At 42.0% G+C, this 24,022-nt stretch overlaps 1 protein-coding gene across 6 annotated transcripts in view; it reads left to right on the top strand.

Moving 5' to 3' along the window:
• Positions 1-24,022, top strand: part of ocrl (OCRL inositol polyphosphate-5-phosphatase) — a 41,958-nt gene that overhangs the window by 11,894 nt on the left and 6,042 nt on the right. The window contains exons 6-19 of one of the 6 annotated variants that reach the window (XM_070444814.1): positions 4,705-4,914; positions 5,182-5,446; positions 6,614-6,775; positions 7,272-7,373; positions 7,782-7,896; positions 8,140-8,256; positions 8,824-9,005; positions 9,442-9,553; positions 9,951-10,060; positions 10,683-10,818; positions 11,121-11,231; positions 11,594-11,759; positions 12,393-12,628; positions 18,187-18,210. In XM_070444814.1, coding sequence (XP_070300915.1) covers positions 4,705-4,914; positions 5,182-5,446; positions 6,614-6,775; positions 7,272-7,373; positions 7,782-7,896; positions 8,140-8,256; positions 8,824-9,005; positions 9,442-9,553; positions 9,951-10,060; positions 10,683-10,818; positions 11,121-11,231; positions 11,594-11,759; positions 12,393-12,628; positions 18,187-18,210 — 2,048 coding nt within the window. Of the gene's footprint in view, positions 1-4,704; positions 4,936-5,178; positions 5,447-6,613; positions 6,776-7,271; positions 7,374-7,781; positions 7,897-8,139; positions 8,257-8,823; positions 9,006-9,441; positions 9,554-9,950; positions 10,061-10,682; positions 10,819-11,120; positions 11,232-11,593; positions 11,760-12,392; positions 12,629-13,047; positions 13,580-18,186; positions 18,211-24,022 lie in introns of those variants that run through there. The other 5 variants (XM_070444812.1, XM_070444811.1, XM_070444810.1 and 2 more) reach the window with 5 other exon arrangements.

Here is a 24,022-nt window from a genome sequence, read left to right as displayed (position 1 = left end):
CTTCAGAACCACCAACTTACAATCCTGAACAAAGCGCCGAGTATACCACTCCCGAGAACTAAGATCCCCCACACTCACAAACACCAAGGGGAAGGGTGCTCAACCCAGACAGGAAGATCACGTCAGTAACTCAACCCACTCAAGTGACGCACCCCTCCCAGGGACGGCATGAAAGAGCACCAGTAAGCCAGTGACTCAGCCCCTGTAATAGGGTTAGAGGCAGAGAATCCCAGTGGAGAGAGGGGAACCGGCCAGGCAGAGACAGCAAGGGCGGTTCGTTCATAGTGGCCATAGTTTCAAGATACCACCCAAACTGCCCACGCGCTGTCTGTCTGACTGTCTCAAGTGGCACCCTATTCCATGCACAAATTTTGACCACTGGATCCCCATTARCTTTTGCAGAAGCAGCAGCTACTCTTGCTGTCCACAAAAAACACAGAACATGGAAAGTAACAAAACACTGATAGACTGATAGACAAGGAATGTCACACAAATTAACCTCAAATTACCCCTTTTCCCCSCCAATTTCGTGGTATCCAATTGTCCCATCACTGCAAACTCCCGTATGGWYTCGGGAGAGGTGAAGGTCGAGAGCCGTGCGTCCTACGAAACATGACCCAGCCAAGCCACACTGCTTCTTGACACAATGCCCGCGCTTAACCCGGAAGCCAGCCGCACCAATGTGTCGGAGGAAACACCGTACACCTGGCGACCGTGTCAGCGTGTATGCGGCCGCCCCGCCACAGGAGTCGTTAGAGCGCGATGGGACAAGTACATTCCGGCCGGCCAAACCCTCCCCTAACCCGGACGACGCTGGGCCAATTGTGCGCCGCCCCATGGGTCTCCCGGTCACGGCCGGCTGCAACAGAGCCTGGACTCAAACCAGGATCTCTAGTGGCACAGCTAGCACTGCGAGGCAGTGCCTTAGACCACTGCACCACTCGGGAGGCGTAATAATTTTTTTTTAAAGGTAATTGTTCTGTTTGCTTGAGTAATTGGAAGGGAGTTCCATGCAATCATAGCTCTGTATAAAACTGTGCGTTTCTGTGAATTCGTTTTGGACTTGGACTGTGAAGAGACCCCTGGTTGCATGTCTTATGTATTGGTATCTGAGCTGAATGTTATTTGAGTTTGCAGACAATCTGGAATTTGTCACAGTAACATTTCTCATGTTGTTGATATTAGTTCTTTATGTGCAGTTAAGGGCAAGGCGTTCTGCTCTGTTTTGAGCTAGCTGCAGCGTTGCTTGGTCTTTCGTTGCAGCACTTGACAATATTAGAGGACAGTAATCGAGTTGGGACAAGACCAGCGCCTGAACAACTAGTACAGTTGATTTTTGTGTCAAAACGCAGAACATCTTTTTATAACAGACACCCCTCCCCATCTTCACAACAACTTTGTCAGTGTGAGTTGCCTATGATAATTGGCCATCCAATGATATACTTAGGAGTTTTAAGTCAGTGCAGTACAAGTACAAGCCCTTCTCTAAATGCATGCTGAAAGTCAGTAGTTAACTTGTGCTCTGAAAAATAGCAGGCAGCTAACTGATTGGCTGGCTGTTAGAGCCAGCAAAAGGTGCTTTACTGTTTTTAGGCAGTGGAATTACTTTAGCTTCCTTCCAGGCCTGTGGATACACACACTTCTTTAGGCTTTGGTTAAAAATATAGCAAATAGGGGTGGCGATACAGTCTGCTACCATTCTCAATAGTTGCCCATCAAGGTTGTCTATACCTGGTGCCTTATCATTATTGATTGATAACAATCGTTTTTCGACATCTRCCACACTAACTTGACCAAATTCAAAACAGCAATCCTTCTCTTTCATTATTCGATCTTTTACCGTAAAACTTAAATTTAATAGCCCAGGCGTTTATTCGTGCTTAAATCACTGAACACAACAGGCTTTTATTTGAGTCAGCCTTTTTTTTCATAACGCACACAGCTTTTGTTCATTTGCATAGTAAATGTTTTAATTCCATCAATTACAGTTTCACTTCCAGCATTTAAATGACTTTCTTAATTTCCTGCAATAATGTGTTGTCATTTACACACTGTCAGGTTTATTTTGTCTCTTTCGGGAAGATACATTTACTTCCATGACAGTATAATTATACTCATGTTTGACTGCATTTTTCCCAGCTGATTTTCCTGGTCTGTACTCCCGAAGTTGTTGACTGTTTTTGTGTTGGCCAGTTAGCTACATGTCTATGGCTAGCTATCAGTTCTCAGCTGTTAGCAGCGAATGGCTAGCTGTTTCTTACTGGTGATTATAAATGGATGGTTGACAGTTTTTTGTTGTCATTACTGAATTATTTAATGTAACAAATCAAACCTTAAACCTCGTCAACATTTTGTTTAGACCCACCGTTTATTTGAAACGGGCGTTTATTTACTGATGTGTGCCGTTGCACGGCAATTTAAAGGTCAGTTGGCTATTTGAGACTGCGTTTAATTGAAGTTTTMCAGTGTACGAAAATATGATGGTTCACTGTAACATTGTAATTTCACTTTACTAGTGATATAGTAATTGAAATGATTGACAATATAGAAATATTTTGTTATAAATGACCCGTGAACTTAATTTCAGGTACTCCAAAGTATTTTTYCGTTGTGTTTTATGTCATTTATCTTTGTTTTTTCATGCCATTTCTTTAAGTTTAGTCATGACATTTCTCAATTTACAGTATATCACTCCATCAGCTGAGCAGCCTGACTTGTTTGCCACCTCTTTTGCATCATGTTCTTTGAACCAATTTTTCAATTCATCATCAATCCAGGGAGCTTTAACAGTTCTCACAGCTAGTTTCTTAACAGGTGCATGCGTGCATGCTTGTCAACAATTGGCATTAATCATTTGACAAATACTTCCTGTGCTGCATCTGGATTCACTTGATACTTCCAGTGCTGCATCTGGATTCACTTGATACTTCCAGTGCTGCATCTGGATTCACTTGATACTTCCAGTGCTGCATCTGTTTTATTTATTGATACTTCCAGTGCTGCATCTGGATTCACTTGATACTTCCAGTGCTGCATCTGGATTCACTTGATACTTCCAGTGCTGCATCTGGATTCACTTCATACTTCCAGTTCTGCATCTGGATTCACTTCATACTTCCAGTGCTGCACCTGGATTTACTTCATTACACTTCAGACCAACAAACATTTTTCACATCTTCAACAAAAGAATCCTGAGAACATTTTGTATGATCTCTTTTAAATTACTTTAGGCCAAACCTTTGGTACTTTGGCTTTCTGTGTTATTGCCACAATGTTATGGTCACTTCAGGCAATGGAAACTGATATTGCTTTGAAGCAAAGCTCTGCAGATCAATATAAGTGAATGTCACAGATCCAATATTGGTATGCACTCTAGTTTGTTGAGTGATAACCTGAGTCATATTACAGGCATTAGTCACAGTTAGACTCTTCCTCTTGAGAGGACAGCTAGTTGCTAACCAGTCAATGTTCATTTTACCCAGAAAATGGACCTCTCTTAACATCACACACATTATCCAAATATTGACTGTTAGCACTTGGTGGCCTATAGCAGCACCCCAAAAGAAGAAGCTTTAGATGAGGCAGGTGAACTGCAACCACAACACTTGAACAACATTCGACATGAGATCCTCTCTAAGCTTTACAAGAATATTGCTCTGAACATATCTAGCGACATCTCCCCCATAGGCATTCCTGTCTTTTCTGTAGATGTTATATCCTTGTATTGCTAATGCTGTATCATCAAATGAATTATTTGAGTTTCAGAGATGGCTAGTATATGAATGTTATCCAGTGTCAGCAAGTTATTGATTTCATGAACCTTATTTCTAAGGCTGCATATATGGGCCTTAGCACTTTCCTTGGTAGTTAATCGGAGCTAGACATAATACGGAGAGAAAATAAATATGTTTGGCTCTCTCATTCTTCCCAGGCCTTTGGTGAGGGAAGGTGGACAATGAGCCTGTCTTTGTCAATGTAAGCAATGTTCCCATGCTCACTGGCAGCTTTCTTAGCTGGGATAAGTTCTTTCCGCCTCTGGTGCACAGCTTCAGAGAAGTCCTGGTTGAGGAAGATGTTGGTTCCTCTCAAGATCTTGGCTCTCTCCAGAACWGCCATCTTGTCTTTATACCTCAGGAACTTGACCACTATTGGCATGGGTCTGTCACCTAGGCTGGTTAGATGTTTTCCAGACCTGTAAGCGCGCTCCACTTCAATCTTCGTATGATYCATCTGCAGCTTTTCACTGAGCATTTTTCTTCATACGGCCCAGTTCTCATATGAAGASTCTGGAATGCCATCCACAACGATCTTATTCCTCCTGGATTGTCCCTCAAGATAGTCTGTTTTCCCAGTCATTGTAATAATGATTCACAGAAACTGCTGATGTCAGCTTGAGATGGTCAATAGAAACAAGATGGCAAATTTCATAGAAAAATGGTTTGGATCCTTTTGAAGGGAGTAGTGATATTGCTATTGCATTTCTCCTTAGATCCACTAAAAACTACATTTACTGTACTCTGAGGTCATTCTTGGAACTATACACATTTGAAAGACTGCAATTATTGGTACTATGCAGGTTGCAACTTGTACAGAAATGCTGTCTTATGTAAGTCAGAACATTTATCTCTTAAGTGATCCAGTGTTGCCGTCAAACCCAAGGTTCTCTTTTTGAAATTTAATTATTTTTTTATTTTTTCCCTCCAGTGGAGTCCAAAAGCACACAAATCAAAGTGATGGATCCCATCGTACCGGCTCCCATAATGTCGTCTCCTCGCAAAGTTTCTGCCCCAGTCCCACCCATCCCTCCACAAAGAGGGATCCACAAAGCTGTCAACTCTCATACCAAGCCCACCGGCGTACCGCCACCGCCTCCCAACCTCAACAATAGCTCTTCAGCTAACCAGACCTGCACAGGTATGGATACAACCTGCACAGGTATGGATACATGGATAATATAGTTTAAATTGAATGCATTTATATAGCGCTTTTCCAGCTGCTCAAAGCGCTTGACATTGTATAGGGTAAACTCACCTTGTCCCCCACTTATGTCTAGCACCCACCTGGGTGATGGTGCTGCAGCCATTTTACATCAGCACACAATACAGTGAAGAGGTCAGGAGTGAATCAATACTTGTTGAATGTCACAGGGTTTCTCACATCTGAATCTTTCCATCTCAGCAGATAGACAGGACACAGCTCTCTCCCTGGCCACGGACTTTGGTTTTGAGGACAACTTCAACCACTCCCTCAAAGTGGAGGAGAAGAAGAACCAGCAGAATCGCATTGTGCCCCCCCGGGAAGCCCCTCCAGTTCCCCCTCTACCTCCACGTAAAGGCTCGTACACTCCCTCCAATCCTCTCCCCCCCGTTCCCATCCCCACCTCCAAAGACAGAGCCTCGTCCATACAGGCTAAAGATGCTGCCTTCGTCACGCCTGCCAAAACAGAGTGAGTGGTACCAGTAGGACCGTCCCATAGTATGCCCATCCTGTTGGAGATATTTTTTCCCCTACAGAACTCTATTTGGCTTCTATTGGTGTCAGAGGGCCTCTATTTATTTCTAGAGGGCCTAGATCAGTGGTCACCAACCTCTTTGAGTCAAGATCACTTTCTGATTCTAAAATAAATGTGACTTAAAAAACATAAGCATATGCATCATTAACCTATTAAAAACCGTTCTGTAGCAATAATGTTTGTGCTGTAGGCTATAGGCCCAATACATTATCACTGCATATTGGCTATACTTGAATTGCCTTGCCAATGTTGTTCTTCTCAGACCATTTTGAAATTATATTGCGAAATGTTTCGTATTTGATCACACTGGTAATAGATTATTTGTTCTATATGAGGCAAAGCTGAGCGAGCATAATAATGGGCTTTTTGTTTTGTTTTACTGGACTGGTGGCTTGCATCTGATTGTCAGTCTGAGGGGAGGGAGGGAGGGAGAGAGCAGCGGTAAGGCTGTCTCCCACCCGACTCACCGTCTCTCCACTCTCCCTCCCTTCGCTGAGGAAAAGGGGACACAGTCTTCCTTCCAGCTGATGGTCGAAATTCAAGTCGCACTGCATTATTTCTGCCTCATGCACCAATTCATGTTGTTATTCCTATGACCAGAGAAAGTCATATTTTTCGAATATATCCCCCAAAAAAGACAAGCCGTTAATGATAACACAAKCTTATGGAAACATTTTGATATACTCATTAATTGCAGCTGTAGTGCTGGTTGTAGCGTGAGTGGAAGTAAGCAGAATGGCTTATAGAAAGTGTTGAACAAAGTGTTTACAGTGCTGAATAACTTAAACATGAACGTATGCCAAGTTCTGCCTTAAGACATATGAAATGGTTCACAATGTGAACACTTTACCTTCCTGGCACTAAGGCTGCTGAATCAAGTGCACCTACCTCCAACAGTGCTCAACAAAAAAAATAGGAACACAAGGCTTTATTGTTGGCTTTTCTATAGAAATGTTTGGCGATCGCCTACAAATTCCTTGGAGATCTCTCGATCGGTTGGTGACCACTGGCCTAGTTGTTGATGTGTAGGCTTTATACCCTGCTTGGAAAATAATGATGTGGAAATACTGTGGTGATGACTTAGCTCATTTGATCTTGCAGTCTTAAGACTGCAGTGGACCGGCCCACCTCGTGGAACGACAGCCCCACCACCAACAGCATGCGGAATGCCATGTTCTCCACTCAGGCCAGCCAGAGAGAGTACCTCATCAAACACCGCCTGGGCAAGAAGGAGAAGGAGTATGTGGACATCAAGGACTTCAGGTGAGTGCCCGTTGGTTTGTGGGGGTGTGTGTGACCGACTGGGTTCGAACCCGGGTCTCCTGTGTGCCACAAGCGAAACACTAGGCATTACCTTGGAGAGATAATCCGAGTATTGAGGTCTCAGCAAGGTAACATCACACAAGCGTGATTCATTGAGCCAGCTCCATTACATGTGCTCCACTGCAGTAGCCAGTTGTGATTCTGGACAGAACATTGAGGAGATCGATTGAAAGTGGATTATAGCAGCATCACGCTTTTTAAATTCCATTCKGGTGAGATTAAATCAAATGCGCCTATTTAGTTATTATACGTTTTTCTGGAGGCTGTAGTGGGCAGGATCCTGCATTGAACTAAAAAAGTACCTTCACTCACTGAGCCATTGTCCCTATTCTTACCTGCAACCCTTATCAGCCAACACCCAAGCACTAAACTCACTTGTGGTGTCTGTCCATTTAAGCATGTGAATGTCAATATAAGACTGTTGTGTGTGTTTCAGATTGTTTACCGGAACGTGGAATGTGAACGGCCAGTCCCCAGACAGCAGTCTAGAGCCCTGGCTGTGTTGTAACCAAGAACCTCCTGACGTCTACGCTCTGGGGTCAGTGACATGTCTATCTGAGTATCCAATGTCTTCTACACAGAATGTATGAGTGAATGAACCTGTTGTATTCATCAGTGCACACCGTTGCAAAATGTTTTGCTACGGAAAACAGAAACAAGCAACACGCTTTTCTTATCGGACAACCTCAGGTATTCCCTCCCTGCTTGAGTCCGTTTTCTTCCGTTTGGGGCCTAGTGAATACAACCCAGAATTGTGCAAATAACATACTTTTCGGAAACGGATCCTCTGAATGCCACATCATTAATGATGGATGGACTTAGTTATAACCTACATTTCTTTGCATACTCTAAAGAGTGTTTTTGTGCACTTTCCCATGCATGAGTGCTGATTGCACTTTCCGAAGCATTGAAACACTGACTTCCCTGTGCATTCTGGGTGCTGTAGTTTCCAGGAGCTCGACCTGAGCACAGAGGCCTTCTTCTATCTGGACTCGTCGAAGGAGCAGCTGTGGGTGGAGGCTGTGGAGAGAAGTCTTCACCCCAAAGCCAAGTACAAAAGGGTGAGTCAGTGAGAGGTCTCTTCTCATCTTCAGTGTAAAACAGGAATGGTTCGATCAACTAAACTAAAAAATAAACTGTTTCCTAGAACATTACATTCTTGTAATTACGTAAAATAATGATAGTAATCACACACTTATCAAGAGCAGCAGACGCCCTTGTCAACCTATTTTGTTCATACACAAATAGACGTAATATTATTTGGATATGAATGTCGTCCCCAATGGATGCTTTTGTCCCCGCAGGTGCGCACCATCCGACTAGTGGGCATGATGCTGGTGGTGTATGTCAACAAGGTGCACAAGAATCACATCAAAGAAGTGGCTGCAGAGCAAGTGGGAACTGGCATCATGGGAAAAATGGTACGAATGAGTCAAGTCAACTAAGAGGAAGTGTTCTCCTATTTCTTTATAAAATAAATATCAACTTTATAACTTTATACCAATTTATAGGTAGGTATACAGAACATATACACTGTATTTGTGCGCAAATGTAAATGAACAGATATTTTAATGCAATATGAAATACACTGAACAAAAATATAAACGCAATATGTAAAGTGTTGGTCCCATGTTTCATGAGCTGAAATAAAAGATCCCAGAAATGTTCTTTACGCACTAAAAGCTTATTTTGCTAAAATTCTGCGCACAAATGTGTTTACCATCCCTGTTAGTGAGCATTTTTCCTTTGCCAAGATAATCCATCCACCTGAAAGGTGTGGCATATCAAGAAGCTGATTAAACATCATGATCATTACACAGGTGCACCTTGTGCTGGGGACAACTAAAGGCCACTCTAAAATGTGCAGTTTTGTCACCACACAACGTCACAGATGTCTTAAGTTTTGATGGGCTGAGCGTCTGTTGCGGGACACTTTACTGAACAAACAAATCAGTCAATCAACATGCAATGCTTTCTTTTCCCATTAGGGGAACAAGGGAGGCGTGGCGGTGCGCTTTGTGTTCCACAACACCAGCTTCTGCTTTGTCAACTCCCACCTGGCGGCCCACGTGGAGGACTTTGAGAGGAGGAACCAGGACTACAAAGACATCTGTGCCCGCATGAGCTTCCACCTGCTAGACCACCCTCCCCTCACCATCGTCAAACACGAGTCAGTCCCTTACAAGACCCATACTKTAAAGTCATAGGCATTGATCCAATGCCCACACTAACATACCACTTAGTGTGAAGCATTGGGCAATGCATTGGGCATGTGTTCTCAATAATAGTATTTCAAGATCTAAGGGACTTACATTAGTCGTCATTGCCTAGGACTTACAGTAGTCGTCATACATGTAATTCTTTGAAGTAGTACTTACAAAGTGCYGTGGTGATTGTGTTATTGAATACCCAATAAACAATTCTCAGGTAAAAATAATGTAATTCAACATAATTTCAAAGTAAATAGTGGACTGTAAAATAGTGTAACCATGTCACAGATTTCTTTTCGTAGAGGTTTATGTTATGTGTAAACTTATGGCATTACTGTAAGACTTTACATGCTGTTGTGTTACAATGCATAACTCTTCATCCATTCTGTGGTCCAGTGTAGTGATCTGGGTAGGAGATCTGAACTACCGGTTGTTTGTGTACGATGCAGCCGAGGTCAAACAGCTCATCTCCCATAACGAACTAAGGAAGCTGCAGGAGTATGACCAGGTGAGAATATTTACACACACACACACACAATGGGTTTTTACAACTTGTTTATGCAAACAACCTAAAGTGTAAGGTTCAGCGCTGTCATAAATCGTTGACATTTAATTAAACAATACTGCACATCAATCATGTTGTCATTTAAAGTTCTGCACCGTGACAAATCGGTTACAAAAACAAAACAAAAAACAGCAACTTCAACAAGACTGACACTAAATAAAAGTAAATATTTTTTGAGTGGAGTTAGGACTTCTGTATTCTGCAATAACTTTGGTGGAATCCCTCCKTGTTCCCTTTTTCTCTCTGGTTGTTTATGAGGGTTATAAATACAGGAGTTCCTCTGTCTGTCTCTGAATAACCTTTGTTGTTGGTATATTTCTCCTCCTTCCTCTGTGTGAAGCTGAATATCCAGAGACAGACCAGGCGAGCCTTCACAGACTTCATTGAGGGAGAGATCAATTTCATGCCCACATATAAGTATGATGCCAAGACGGACCGTTGGGACTCTAGGTAAATGTACCACTGATCCTGATTCCTTTCCCTCCAAGTACGTACTTACAGTATATAATACCCAGAGAGTTTGGTATTTTGAGCTGTAAACTATTACTCCCCCCACCCAACAGAGTGCAAAGGAAATACCCTGTGTAGGATAGTCCTTATATGCCATAGCACCTTGGTTATTCATGATTATGTACCTAGTAAAGCCACCTTCCCAAAATTTCTGTCCCAGTAATGAAATTAGTCCCTACTCAAATATAGACAGCTGTTTGAGGCAATGTTTTTCCAGTATTGAATAGGCATGGTAGGCCCCCCTAACTAGCTTTGTTCCCCTCCTGCCTAAAATAATTTGAARAGACCCAGGAGGTTGCTTTGGAGGCCTTTGTGATTTACCTGGAAAACAATCTAAGGTATCTAGGGAGACACTGGGTTGTGTGGCATGCAACTGAACATGTTTGGAAAACATTTCAGCGGAAAGCGAAAATTACGGTTTCGTATTGGACGAGTCAACGTTGTCTATCACTGTTTCAATCCGCTGTCTTTCATTTAGTGCCCAAATGAACACGATCCTTGTGTAAGGTTAGCTGACCTTGTGCCTCTAACCACTGTCTCTCTGTCTGGGSTTCTCCTGCAGTGGTAAGTGTCGTGTCCCGGCGTGGTGCGACCGGATCCTGTGGAGGGGTAGTGACGTTAAGCAGCTCCACTACAGGAGCCACATGGAACTGAAGACCAGCGACCACAAGCCCGTCAGCTCCCTCTTCAGCGTAGGGGTAAGGATCATGGAGCCACTTACTCACTACATTGTCTGTCAGCGTCTGGAAATCACATCTGACTGATTGAGGTCGAGGCAGACAATGGAGGCCTCACATTCACAATAAACACATCTGCTAAGCTGAAGGAGTCCATTAAGTAAAATAGACATAAAAACCTTTAACATACTATACAGCTTATTGAGAATCATAATACAAATACATATAAATTGGCTTAAAATGTGTTTATTCTCGAATAGCGTGCTTAGTTATGCTATAMTGAATGAATCGGTGTTGATGGAAAATGAATCTGTGTGTAACAGGTGAAGGTGGTGAACGAGGCGCGCCACAAGAAGGTCTTTGAGGAGATTGTGCGCATGATGGACAGGATGGAGAACGAATTCCTCCCGTCTCTGTCACTGACCCACAGAGAGGTGAGTAGACAGAACATGCACACGTACAGAGCCATGACTCTCATCGTATTGATTTCCTGTCCAGCATGTCCTCCCCACTGACATGTTGATTCAGATAAATAATTCTCTGTTTTTGTCAGTAAGCAAGGCTCATGGTCGTTTTGAATTGAATCAGGGACTTGTGACATGCAATTTTTTGGTCTGAATTTAAATCACTAAGAAAATTGATATAAGCCTGCCAAGATGCTTGAGTTACTTTGCACAGGTAGAATGGTATGGGCATCTGTTTGTATTTTAAACAAATATTATTGCACTCTGGCTTACTGTGTGTCTGTCCTCTTCTCAACATCTCTCTCTTTCTCTCTCTCCCTCTTCTCCCGTAGTTCACCTTTAAGGACGTCAAGTTCCGCCAGCTCCAGCGGGAGCGTTTTGTGATCTCCAACGACGGGCAGGTCCCCTGTCACTTTGCCTTCATTCCCAAGCTGAACGACTCCCAGTACTGCAAGAATTGGCTCCACGCCGAGCCCAGCGAAGGCTTCCTAGAGCCCAGTGAGTCCACTTCACTTTCAGCCATGGCACCTACCTTCCACAGTCAGTCACAGGCCCTGTCTGGTGGGATACTTTCACAATGCATCCTTTACTCCTTCCTTGGTGGGATTACACTGATCTGAGGATCTAAGGATTCACTGATCAATCAGTTGAATAATCTCCTAGAGGAGGGAGAAGGAAGGCCTGTCCAGATACGACCTCTAGCCCCTACTCCTTAAATACGCTTTTGATACGTATACATTAAACAATATGTTGAAAGTCCTACCAAGTCTGTCAGAGGGCATGCTGCTACCATATTATTTATAGGCCTACCAATCAAATATTTTACATAAGGTGCCTAGGGTCTAGSGGTTGTTTCGCAACTGGACCGAAGAATGCATTTGTATAGTATCTATACTCTCTCATAACCCATTGTGTGCATGTATTTTTTGTTCCCAGTGCTATCCCTCTTCAGTTATCATACCACTTGGGCTTTGTTCTTGAGGAACCAAAACGAAAGAGAACAGATTGAAACAAGGATTTTGGCCTACCTGGATTTGTTCAATAAGAAAAGCCCATGTCCACTTTCCATTGCAGAATGTTTTCCATCCCATACCCTAATGACCCCTCCCCCTCTTTGTCTCTCTCCACCAGACGAAACTTTAGAGATCTTCCTGSATGTGTATGTGAGCAAAGACTCGGTGACGCTGCTCAACTCAGGAGAGGACGCCATCGAGGACATTCTGGTGCTGCATCTGGACCGAGGCAAGGACTACTTCATCACAATCTCAGGCAACTACCTGCCCAGCTGCTTCGGTACCTCACTGGAGACCCTGTGCCGCATGAAAAAGCCCATCCGGGAGATCCCCATCACCAAGCTCATTGACCTGGTGAGTGGGACTAGTTAACGTGAAGTTACTGTAGCAACCAGGAAGGAATACTTTCGAAGTAGGTTAGGAGTGATGTACATATTGTTCCGTATTGAAGAGATGTTTGTTAAATTATATACACACACAGTACCAGTCAAAAGTTTGGACAAAACTACTCATTCAAGGGTTTTTATTTATTTTTTACTACTAGATCAAAACTATGAATTAACACATATGGAATCATGTAGTAACCAAATAAATGTTCAACAAATCAAAATATATTTTATGTTCTTCAAAGTAGCCACCCTTTGCCTTGATGACAGCTTTGCACACTCTTGGCATTCTCTCAACCAGCTTCATGAGGAATGCTTTTCCAACAGTCTTGAAGGAGTTCCCACATATGCTGAGCACTTGTTGGCTGCTTTTCCTTCACTCTGCAGTCCAACCCATCCCAAACCATCTCAATTGGGTTGAGGTCAGGTGATTGTGGAGGCCAGGTCATCTGATGCAGCACTCTCATCTGATGCATCACTCCTTCTTGGTCATATAGCTCTTACACAGCCTGGAGGTGTGTTGGGTCATTGTCCTGTTGAAAAACAAATGATAGTCCCACTAAGCGTAAACCAGATGGGATGGCGTATTGCTGCAGAGTGCTGTGGTAGCCATGCTGGTTAAGTGTGCCTTGAATTCTAAAAAAGCCAGACTACGGTTTGCAACTACACATGGGGACAAAGGTCGTACTTTTTGGAGGAATATCCTCTGGTCTGATGAAACAAAAATAGAACCGTAATGACCATCGTTATGTTTGGAGGAAAAAGGKGGAGGCTTGCAAGCCGAAGAACACCATCCCAACCGTAAAGCATGGGGGTGGCAGCATCATGTTGTGGGAGTGCTTTGCTGCAGGAGAGACTGGTGCACTTCACAAAATAGATGGCATCACGAGGGAGGAAAATTATGTGGATATATTAAAGCAACATCTCAAGACATCAGTCAGGAAGTTAAAGCTTGGTCGCAAATGGGTCTTCAAAATGGACAATGACCCCAAGCATACTTCCAAAGTTGTGGCAAAATGGCTTAAGGACAACAAAGTCAAGGTATTGGAGTGGCCATCACAAAGCCCTGACCTCAATACCATAGAACATTTGTGGGCAGAACTGAAAAAGCGTGTGCGAGCAAGGAGGCCTACAAACCTGACTCAGTTACACCAGCTCTGTCAGGAGGAATGGGCCAAAATTCACCCAACTTATTGTGGGAAGCTTGTGGAAGGCTACCCGAAGCGTTTGACCCAAGTTAAACAATTTAAAGGCAATGCTACCAAATACTAATTGAGTGTATGTATACTTCTGACCCACTGGGAATGTGAGGAAAGAAATAAAATCTGAAGTAAATCATTCTCTCTGCTATTATTCTGACATTCCGCATTCTTAAAATAAAGTGGTGATCCTAACTGGCCTAAGACAGGGAATTTTTACTGGGATTACATGTCAGGAATTGTGAAAAACTGAGTTTAAATGTATTTGGCTAAGGTGTATGTAAACTTCCAACTTCAACTGTAACTCTGGGTCTTCCATTCCTGTGGCGGTCATCATGAGAGCCGGTTTCATCATAGCGCTTGATGGTTTTTGCGACTGCACTTGAAGAAACTTTAAAAGTTCTTGAAATGTTCCTCATTGACTGACATTCATGTCTTAAAGTAATGATGGACTGCTGTTTCTCTTTGCTTATTTGAGCTCTTCTMGCCATAATATGGACTTGGTCTTTCACCAAATAGGACTATCTTCTGTATACCACTCCTACCTTGACACAACACAACTGATTAGCTCAAACGTTTGAGAGAAGGCCAAGAGTGTGCAACACTGTCATCAAGGCAAAGGTGACTACTTTGAAGAATCTCAAATGTAATATGACACTTTTTTTGGTTACTACATGATTCCATATGTGTTATTTCATAGTTTTGATGTCCTCACTATTATTCTACAATGTAGAAAATAGTAATACATTTTTTTTTTTAACCTTGAATGAGTAGGTGTGTCCAAACCTTTGACTGGTACTGTGTTGATTTTTTAAATATTGTTATTTTTTGTTTTTACCTTTTATTTCACTAGCCAAGTCAGTTAAGAACAAATTCTTATTTACAATGGTGGCCTACCGAAAGTCAAAAGGCCTCCTGCGGGGACTGGGGCTGGGATTGAAAATATAGGACAAAACACACATCACGAAGAGAGACAACACKACATAAAGAGAGGCCTAAAATAACAACACAACATACATATAGTATTCATTGCCAGATTAGGTGAACTGTCAATGCAACAGCTTATTCTTTGTATATACAGCACTTCAGTCATTGAAGGAACTGAAGGCAGCAATGGCAGGTAGTTGTTTTTCTCCATGACACTTTTGGCAAAGAGATTCTGCTAAAGTTGGTTTCCTTAACCCTAAGACATGAAAAGCAGCCAACACTGCATCTATGTGCTCTTCAACACCAACCTTTGAGGCCTCAAAGGTTGGTGTTGAAGAGCACATAGATTTGCTCTAGATCTTCCTCCATTGGCCCCTCATTTTTTCAAAAGTCTCTTCAGAAAGTGATATCTGGCAGGGACACGTGAAGGCCTGTTTGTCCACTCCTTTAAGGTATTGTAAGAGTCTCCACTATGGCTGTTGCGGTGACCGTATTACCGCCATACCGGCGGTCATGAAGGCAGTCAAATTCCACGTGACCGTTTAGTCACGGTAATTAGGCTTCTCCAAGCTCTGATGCTGCTGATGGTCATAAGTAGCCTACCAAACATGCTAAATGCCTTGTACTCAGCTCTCTATTGTCCCTCTAATCACTCTGACAATTCAAATGTAATCGAAAAGTTAATCAAACACTTCATAAGAGCTCATGTTGCGCAACATTTCTATTTGGTAATGCAATTGCACGAGAAAACAGTGATTTCCTCTACTAAAAAGAGGAGGATCCCATCAGCTTTCTATAGGCTAGGCCTACTATATTTATTTCTCAACTTTCATAATATTATGCACATTGCTTATCTTTACAACAGGAGTATAGCCTACCTGGCTGGCATGAAAATGAACCACGGGAAAAGCGTTCCTCCATTCGCTATTTAAGTGCATAGATGACATGTATTCAAGACAGGTGCATGATAATGGTCCATTCTAAATCAAAACAAATTTCTCACACATTATTTAGTAAAGACAAGATTAAATTAAGAATAGTCTGATGGGTGACAATATTAGCCTGAATTATATATTATCACTTGTGAATGATGCCCAGCATAAGAAACAATATTATAAAAAAAATAATAATAATAATTTTCTAATCATAGTCAAACACCACATGTAGCCTAGCCCATAGTTTATATGTTTTGATAAGGTTTGTATCACAACTAAAGTCGCCAAATAACTTCTTAAAATGAAGCACATTAATCCGCTTTACAAGGGGTGTAGAGCCTAACTGGCATACATAAGCAGYGTGTGAGTTYCAAGTTTGGGGAAGATAATTTATAATAAAAGCATTACATGCATAATCACAATTGYGGTCACTTTTAATAACGGTGTTTTCCAGCTAATAAAACATTCACACTTATAGCCTACTGCAATGTGCACATTGCTGCGCTTATAATGTGAAGAAATAGCCTAATTTATCAACGTTTTAARCTAAATGTTCTGCTCTGTTTCGTCAGCCACATTGCGAGAAAAAGGKTTTTGTATATYAGTGGTTGTATTAATTTGGGATCTATCGCATCCCACAACTGTCCCAGACKGTTTCGGAATATTTATTTCTCGCACAGAATAGAATAGGTTGACTTTTGTACTATGGGGGATAGTAGATTGACATAGGCTAGTGCTTTTGCTGTTCGGTAGGCCTACTCATCTTGTTTGCTGATGAAAAGTAAATGTGGACAGTTCTTCCAATATCTTTAATATGCACCTCGGAATTAGATAAGGACGTGCGCAGTTGCATCCCAGATGTCTGTCTTCACTTGTAGCCTGTGAGAAAGACCCGATCACGTGATGGAGAGCCATGTGAGTAAGAGGTGCTTCGGAGCGCACAGGACTCCGGGAGAAGGGCACAACACAGCACTCCTGGCCAAGGGCACAACGGCCACTGGCCGCAAAAGGCATGGATTTTTTTTAGGGTGCATTACGGCCACACAAAGGGGAGGCCGCTGTGAAATTCAAGGCATTATGAAATGCTTGTCAAATTGGGAATGAGATACTGATGAAGTGTGTACAGCCTGCACAAAAAAGCAAAGCAGAGTTCATGCCTTTCAAGCAACTTTTTTCAAATCATCATTAGTCTCATCATGCAGCCTTACAGTGCATTAAAAATCAAAATATATAGCCCAACGTTTGTAGAACAACTAAAGTTGCATAAATAACTCTAAATTAAGCATATRGGAGTACCTATTTCTTTGTTAACCGCTCAACACAGAATAGCCGCACACCCTCAAATTTCCATTTTATTCAGCTTTGTTCAATTGTATTCTTCATAATATAAAATAATGCCATGGAATTCTAAGCAAATCTGGTCTACTAAATGAACTAGTGTAGCCCAAATCCATTTGGCATAGCCAGATCAGGACCTAACATAAAGACAACTCAGAGTATGCTATTCTGTTCCTTTGAAATAGACTACATTTTCTTTTTATCATGCTTCTTTAGACCTGTCTAAAATAAATAATGGATTTATTGTGACGGTGTAGGCTATATTACATGGATTTATTCGACTTTTTAAATTGTAGATGTTCCAAAGGTCTGCATGTGGAAGCCAGGAGAAGCTACATGTTTATGTTAATTAACGGTCAATTGCCATGAGACCGGCAGTTATTTGCTTGACAATCACCGGCTGACAAAGTTTAGTGACCGCCACAGTCCAAATCTCCACAKTCTGTCGAGTGCAGCGAGAATGTTTCAACCTGTGCCATTGTTTAGAATCTCCAAAGGAATAAGGAAGTGGCACATGGTGTGTACAAATGACAGAAGGGCTTTCCTGAAATGCTGGGATCATTGACTAGTCTAGGCTAGTCATATACCCTGGTCTACTTTACAGTACAAATAGCCTGTCCATGCATTTCTATCTATATCCAACCTTGGCCACTAGTGTTAGATTAGTATGCTATGTTTATATGATCCATTGCATTGCAAATGATCTCYTGCTTCCACTGTTACTTTTCTACTGTCATTCTTTGCATGGGTACATTTGGGTGGAATCATWCATTTTTAAAGGTGCAATCTGTAACTTCTTAAACCCCTGTAATGCTCAAGGAATCAATKCTCAAACAAGAACACACACAAAACAAAACTCAATTTAGGCCAATCAGTGCTTGATACACTCTCAAAGACCCTTTCCCCCAATCCTTCCGGCCTGGGACAATACTTTAAAAAAACAGAAAGTAACCTACAGATTGCACCTTTTCAAACAGCATGTCATTATCTTACTCCCTTACTCCTCTGTGGTTACGCTTTATGTTCTATCTACAGTATCTTCTCTGTTCTCTATTCATCTTTCCTCATTGCGTTGATCATTCCTTTCCAACTCTTCACTGCTGTGCTGGTGGCTGCTGGGTGCTCAGGGAGAGGACAGCTACATGGAAAAGGTAAAGTCAACATGGTGTGCCCATTTATAGAAATATATAATGATTAGAATCATTAAACATTTAAAAGCATTAAACATTTATAGCAATTTAGCTACTTAGCTTGCTGTTGCTAGCTAATTTGTCCTGGGATATAAACATTGAGTTGTTATTTTACCTGAAATGCACAAGGTCTTCGACATCGACAATTAATCCACACATAAAACGGTCTACTGAATCGTTTCTAGTCATCTCTCCTCCTTCCAAGCTTTTTCATCTTTGAATTTATGTGGTGATTGGCATCTAAACTTTCATAGTATTACTACGACAACCGGCAACACAGTTCGTCTTTCAATCACCCACGTGGGTGTAACCAATGAGGAGATGGCACGTGGGTACCTGCTTCTATAAACCAATGAGGAGATGGGAGAGGCAGGACTTGCAGCGTGATCTGCGTCAGAAATAGAAAGGACTTCTATTTTAGCCCTTGGCAACGCAGACGYGCGCAAGCAGTGGGTGCAATAATTGAATAACATAGATTTCTACATTTATTTTGCAACGCTCGCTCATGCGATGCGAGCGGTGTAGTCAGGGTATWAGGCTAGTCTGTTGCCCCGCTGTTGGTCAGCGAAATAGGCAACCCAGGTTCTAATCTAGTAATGTTGCTTTCTAGATTTGACWTAAAAACACCTTAGATTAACCAAATATACAGTACCTCATGTTCTGAATTAGGGAAGGACATTGGTTCAGACATGACCATGATGAAATATTCTGTTTTGGGATCCAATGCTAAAGTCTTAATTTACTCCAGCTCTAGACGCAGGGGTTGCATGTCCATCTCTGCCATAGCAGTACTAGCTGTAAGTGCTGAGCGAATAGTTGAATTGTGGTATTTTTCCATTTTCAAACAACTAATTGACTGATGTTGGCTCAATTATTTGAATTCCTTTTTTGCTGTGAGCGCAATGTGCAGGTTCTCTAGAGAGAAATCCGATCAAGCCCCAACTATGTGATATATTAGGGCGTTTTAGTTTCCAACAGGCCAATATTCTATTTTGTCAGACAGCGTAGGCAGCTGCTCTATAGAGATGATGACTTGGAATGAAATAATAAAGTCATSAACTAGGCCTAAAAYAAATGTAATATACACAACTGAAATATTTTATTGAAGTAATGTGAATAAATTGTGGTTAATAAGCGATAAGCAGTAATGGGCAGTCACTACCATCATGGGACTTTTATTCTCTGTTACAGCATTCAACCCACATAATGAGTATTGCATTTAATGTCTACAAAAATATTTGAAATCGATAAAAAAAAGTTATTCTTTTTTAAAATAATCGACCTAAAGACCTAATCTCTCACCACTACTAGCTGTACTAGTCTTCAATCTGAGATATTGGTGGCCCGCATAAGACCGTCATGAAATGTGCCTGAGTGCATATTATATGCTTTAAATATTTCAAATTATGCAAGCACTGGTTGAGATTGATAACCCTAAGGCAGTGATAGACCAGAGAGTAGAGCAGGGCGATATGGCCTAAAAATCATATCTCGTTTTTTCCCTCCAAACTTTCACCATATACATCTCGATTATTATTATTATTTTTTTTAACATTTTCTCTAAGCTTTGTTGTACAGTTAAAGGTCAAATACACTGCATTTCAAACAGTCAGCAATAATCGAATGAATACAGGGCGTGTGAAATTAGGCTAAAAGCCCCACTGATAATGTAACTATTTATTAAAAATAGTTTAACCCGCTTTTTTGCAAACGTCTCTGATTTGGCTTTGAAGTCTATGAAAATGCCCTCGTTATAAATGTAACCAGAACCATGCATAATGCACATTCACTAATAATGACTAACTTATTGTAGAAGGCATTAGAGAAAATGAGCACAGGTCTCAACAACAATCTCTCAAGCACAAGCCCACATGCTAGTGAGTAGCCAGTTAATCTTTATATTTCAAGTTTAGCCAACTTGGATATGTTTTGTAGCTAACACGGCAGAACAGTCGAATTGTTATGAAGACTACCTTCTATGCGTCCAACTGTTTGAACAGCATGCTAGCCTCTTCACTTTGTTCAGATGTTGAAATCAAGTGACCTACCGTATTTCTCMGAATGATAATAAGCGTCCAATTCCTAATATAACTGTGTTTTATGCTTATTGCACATTTATAAAAGACTCGACAGCTGAGTCGTTGAGACATATAAAGGATATCGTTAGACAGGTTAACTTCTACTATTACAGTAAAAGGTCTCAATGTGTTTGGGTGTCCATATGACCGATTCTGTTGGACCGAACCTCAAATGCAAATAGAGAGGAAGAAGTGATCTCTCAACTTTGTTGGTGTGAGTTTCAGGGACTTGTGTATGTGTGAACAGAGGAAGAGGCGAAGTGAGGTTTCGCTCTCGTTAAAATCTGTCCAAAATTAGCCCAATGTGTTTCTATGGGCTTATTTTGGACCTAAGCTTGTYGCCTGCCTTCCCGCCTTTGGGACAACGACTCCTATTGTTAGGGCGGAGTCATGAGCATCTTGTCATTATATTCAGATCTCTGGTGTAAWTGGGAAAGTGCACAGAAGGAGCGACACAGGCATTTASAATATCGCGCAAAAACATACATTTGAATTCATCAAATTAATTTGATATATCGCCCAGCCCTACAAGAGAGGAGCCTGGTTTTCACACTTGCGTGCTTGTGTGTGCGATCATAGAAGTGACACCACATGTACTAGACTTCAAGCACGTCGCCACCGCAGTACACACGCATCACAACCGTCCCTCCACACACACATACAGTCCTTTTTCCGCACACCCAAGCTCATTTCACAGCAGGTCACCCTACAGTGCACAGGCCTTCACACACATGATTAAGGCTAATGAGAGTTTAGGGAGAAGCAGAGGGGGCCTGTGCTCAGTTAAGCAGCATCAGCTTCACCCATATAAAGCCTGATGTTAATCCCATCTTCACCTTCCGTATCTTGAGCAGCTCACCGGCCAGTGAAACTGAATCACTGCATGGCTAAACCCACTACAGATGGCACCATAAATAGGTAACTGCCAAAATAAAGGAAACACCAACATAGTGTTTTAATAGGGCGTTAAGCCACTACAAGCCACCAGAACAACTTCAATGCGCCTTGGCATATATTCTACGAGTGTCTGGAACCCTATTGGAGGGATTCAACACCATTATTCTACAATAAATTCCATAATTGGTGGAAACCGCTGTCTCAGTCGCCACTCCAGAATCTCCCGTAAGTGTTCAATTGGGTTGGGATCTGGTGACTGAGAGACACACACACATCCTTTAAACCCCCTATGCTCCTTTGAGACCCCTCTTTCGAAGGCACTGAGATCCTTCTTCTAACCATGGTTGCCAAAATAATGTGCAACTGTGCATTTTTATACATGACCCTAAGCATGATGGGATGTTAGTTGCTAATTAACTCAGGAACTACCAGTAGTGGTGCGTGGGATAAATCACTGGTGAAGCCAAGCCAGTAAAAAAAAGCTGTATTACAACCTAAGTTGTGATAATTGCTTTGCGTGCTTTATAACCCATTCATTCATACGCCACTGTGATATACAGTACAATAAGGCCAAGACAACAAAAAGACAAGTCACACAGAGGCGGAATAAATTCAACTACACTTTCGTTTGTTTCATGACAAAACTGGAGAGCAACATCTGTCCGGTGAAGTCCACAAACAAAATATTAGATGTAACAAACAGTTATATGACCTGCAGCATGGTCCAGCAAGTTAATGTTTTCAACAGTTTACTAAACAATTACTGATTTAGAACCACGGAGTTACCGCAGGTCAGCACAAAGACAACAGGAGCCCTGCCTCTGCTATTCCAGCACCATTTACACTTAAACATCATCATATCAACTAGGCTTTAATACAGTGAAATCTAACTTAAAGATACCAAAAACGATTTAGTCCAATCAATGTTGCTAAATATAATGTGGCTGTCCATGGAACTGATTTCTGTGTATTTGTTTGTGTGTGTGTGTGCGTGTGCGCATGCCCAAGTAAAACATTTTTTGGACTCACCCTACTTGTGACTAGTTGAACGCCAATGCCATGGCGTTGTTTTTGTTGTCATAGGCTAGCAAGCATTTTAGCTAGGTAGCCTAACTTCCTCGCATAGGCAATAATGGACCAGCTAAGTTAGCTAGATAGTTAACGTGTTATGGTGGGCCAGCAGCATACTGCCCTGCTTCCCACTTCTGGCTTGCTTTTGAAGCTAAGTAGGGTTGGCCCTGGTCGGTCACTAGATGGGAGACCAGATGCTGCTGGAAGTGGTGTTGGAAGGCCATTAGGAGGCACTCTTTCCTCTAGTCTAAAATAACATCCCAATGCTCCAGGGCAGTGATTGTKSACATTGCCCTGTGTAGAGTGCTGTCTTTCGCATGGGACTTTAAATGGGTGTCCTGACTCTCTGTGGTCACTAAAGGTCCCATGGCACTTATCGTAAGAGTAGGGGTGTGAACCCCGGTTTCCTGGCTGAATTCCCAATCTGGCCCTCATACCATCATGGCCACCTAATAATCCCTCMAATTTTTTACAAGTTATTATTTATTTTTTAGTTTCCTGACCTCAAAATTGGTCTCCTGATGTGGTTTAAGCATTTTTGTGAATTTAGAACATCCAGTTTTTGTAGTGTTTTGATAAAGTGTGATTTTGAGAGTGAAAACCGGAAGCCTAGAAAAATAAAACAGAATTTACAAAAATATAAAAAGGGCTCTTTAACTGTGGAGTGACTTAAAAATCTCTCACAAAAACASCCTTTTTGAGATTGCGCTGTTATTGAAGTCGTTTGTGGTGATGAGGGGTGTTGTACAAAACAAAGTCATCAGCGATTGTATCGTCTCTATCCAAGCTTAGCATCAGATCCAATGACGAATTGTCAAACTGCCGGTTTACCCATGTGTGTTCTGTCTCTGGCCCAACCCATCGGTTTCTGTACCAATAAGATTGCCCTGAATATGTTCGCATTCGTTAAAGGGTTGGGGAGGTACTCTATTCCATACTAATTGCGGTGAAGAAACTAACGTCCGTGGTGTTGCGTTTGGATGGAGCAGGGAGTCTGGGTAGCCCGGGAAATAGGGTATGTGCTCAGCCCTCAAATTAAATATAACATTTAAGTAATGTGAGCATCTGCTTTCCCTTCTTTTCATTCAGGTCAGTAGCTTTTAGTTGTCACTGGCCTGAATGTCGAGGCCTGCAATGGCATGTTACTTTAAAAGATGGCTAGTCTTTTAGCCTGGTTCTATGGAATGTAGGTACATTATGGGACACTGGTCAGGTAAAAAATTGGTGCAACCAAATCAWGTGTTGGTGCCATCAACTGAAAAAGTTGGTAGCACCAGTGGGAAAAGCCCTGCCCCCCCCCAAATCAACATCCAGGGCCTGATGTATTTGAGTTCTGTAAAAGCCTTTATTTCTGGTCACCTAACCATAGCCTAGGCTACATCTTTTGTAGAAGCTGTACTCCTAGAAGCTTAAGGAACAGTAACACTTTGAGAGGCTCTCTAGCTCTTGATGTTGTATATGGCTCTGCAGGCTATCACTGTGTCCCATTCGTGTGTGTGATTCCCATTGCCAGTGGTTATTTTTGGCCCGACTCTCCCTAGTTCTCAGGGATCCATTTGCAGCTAGACACAAAACAATGTGATTCACTTCCAGTAAAATGGCTCTCCTGCAAGCCGACCCGACATCCAACCCTTGCGTTAATCCACTCTAATATGTTCCCTATACCTATAATGACAGGCAATGTGCCATGTGGAATCATCTTAGGAATGGAATCAACATTTTGATGA

Source organism: Salvelinus sp. IW2-2015, linkage group LG8 (assembly GCF_002910315.2).
Source record: "Salvelinus sp. IW2-2015 linkage group LG8, ASM291031v2, whole genome shotgun sequence".
In the NCBI taxonomy this organism is placed as follows: domain Eukaryota; kingdom Metazoa; phylum Chordata; class Actinopteri; order Salmoniformes; family Salmonidae; genus Salvelinus; species Salvelinus sp. IW2-2015.
This window is presented reverse-complemented; position numbering and strand designations above follow the sequence as displayed.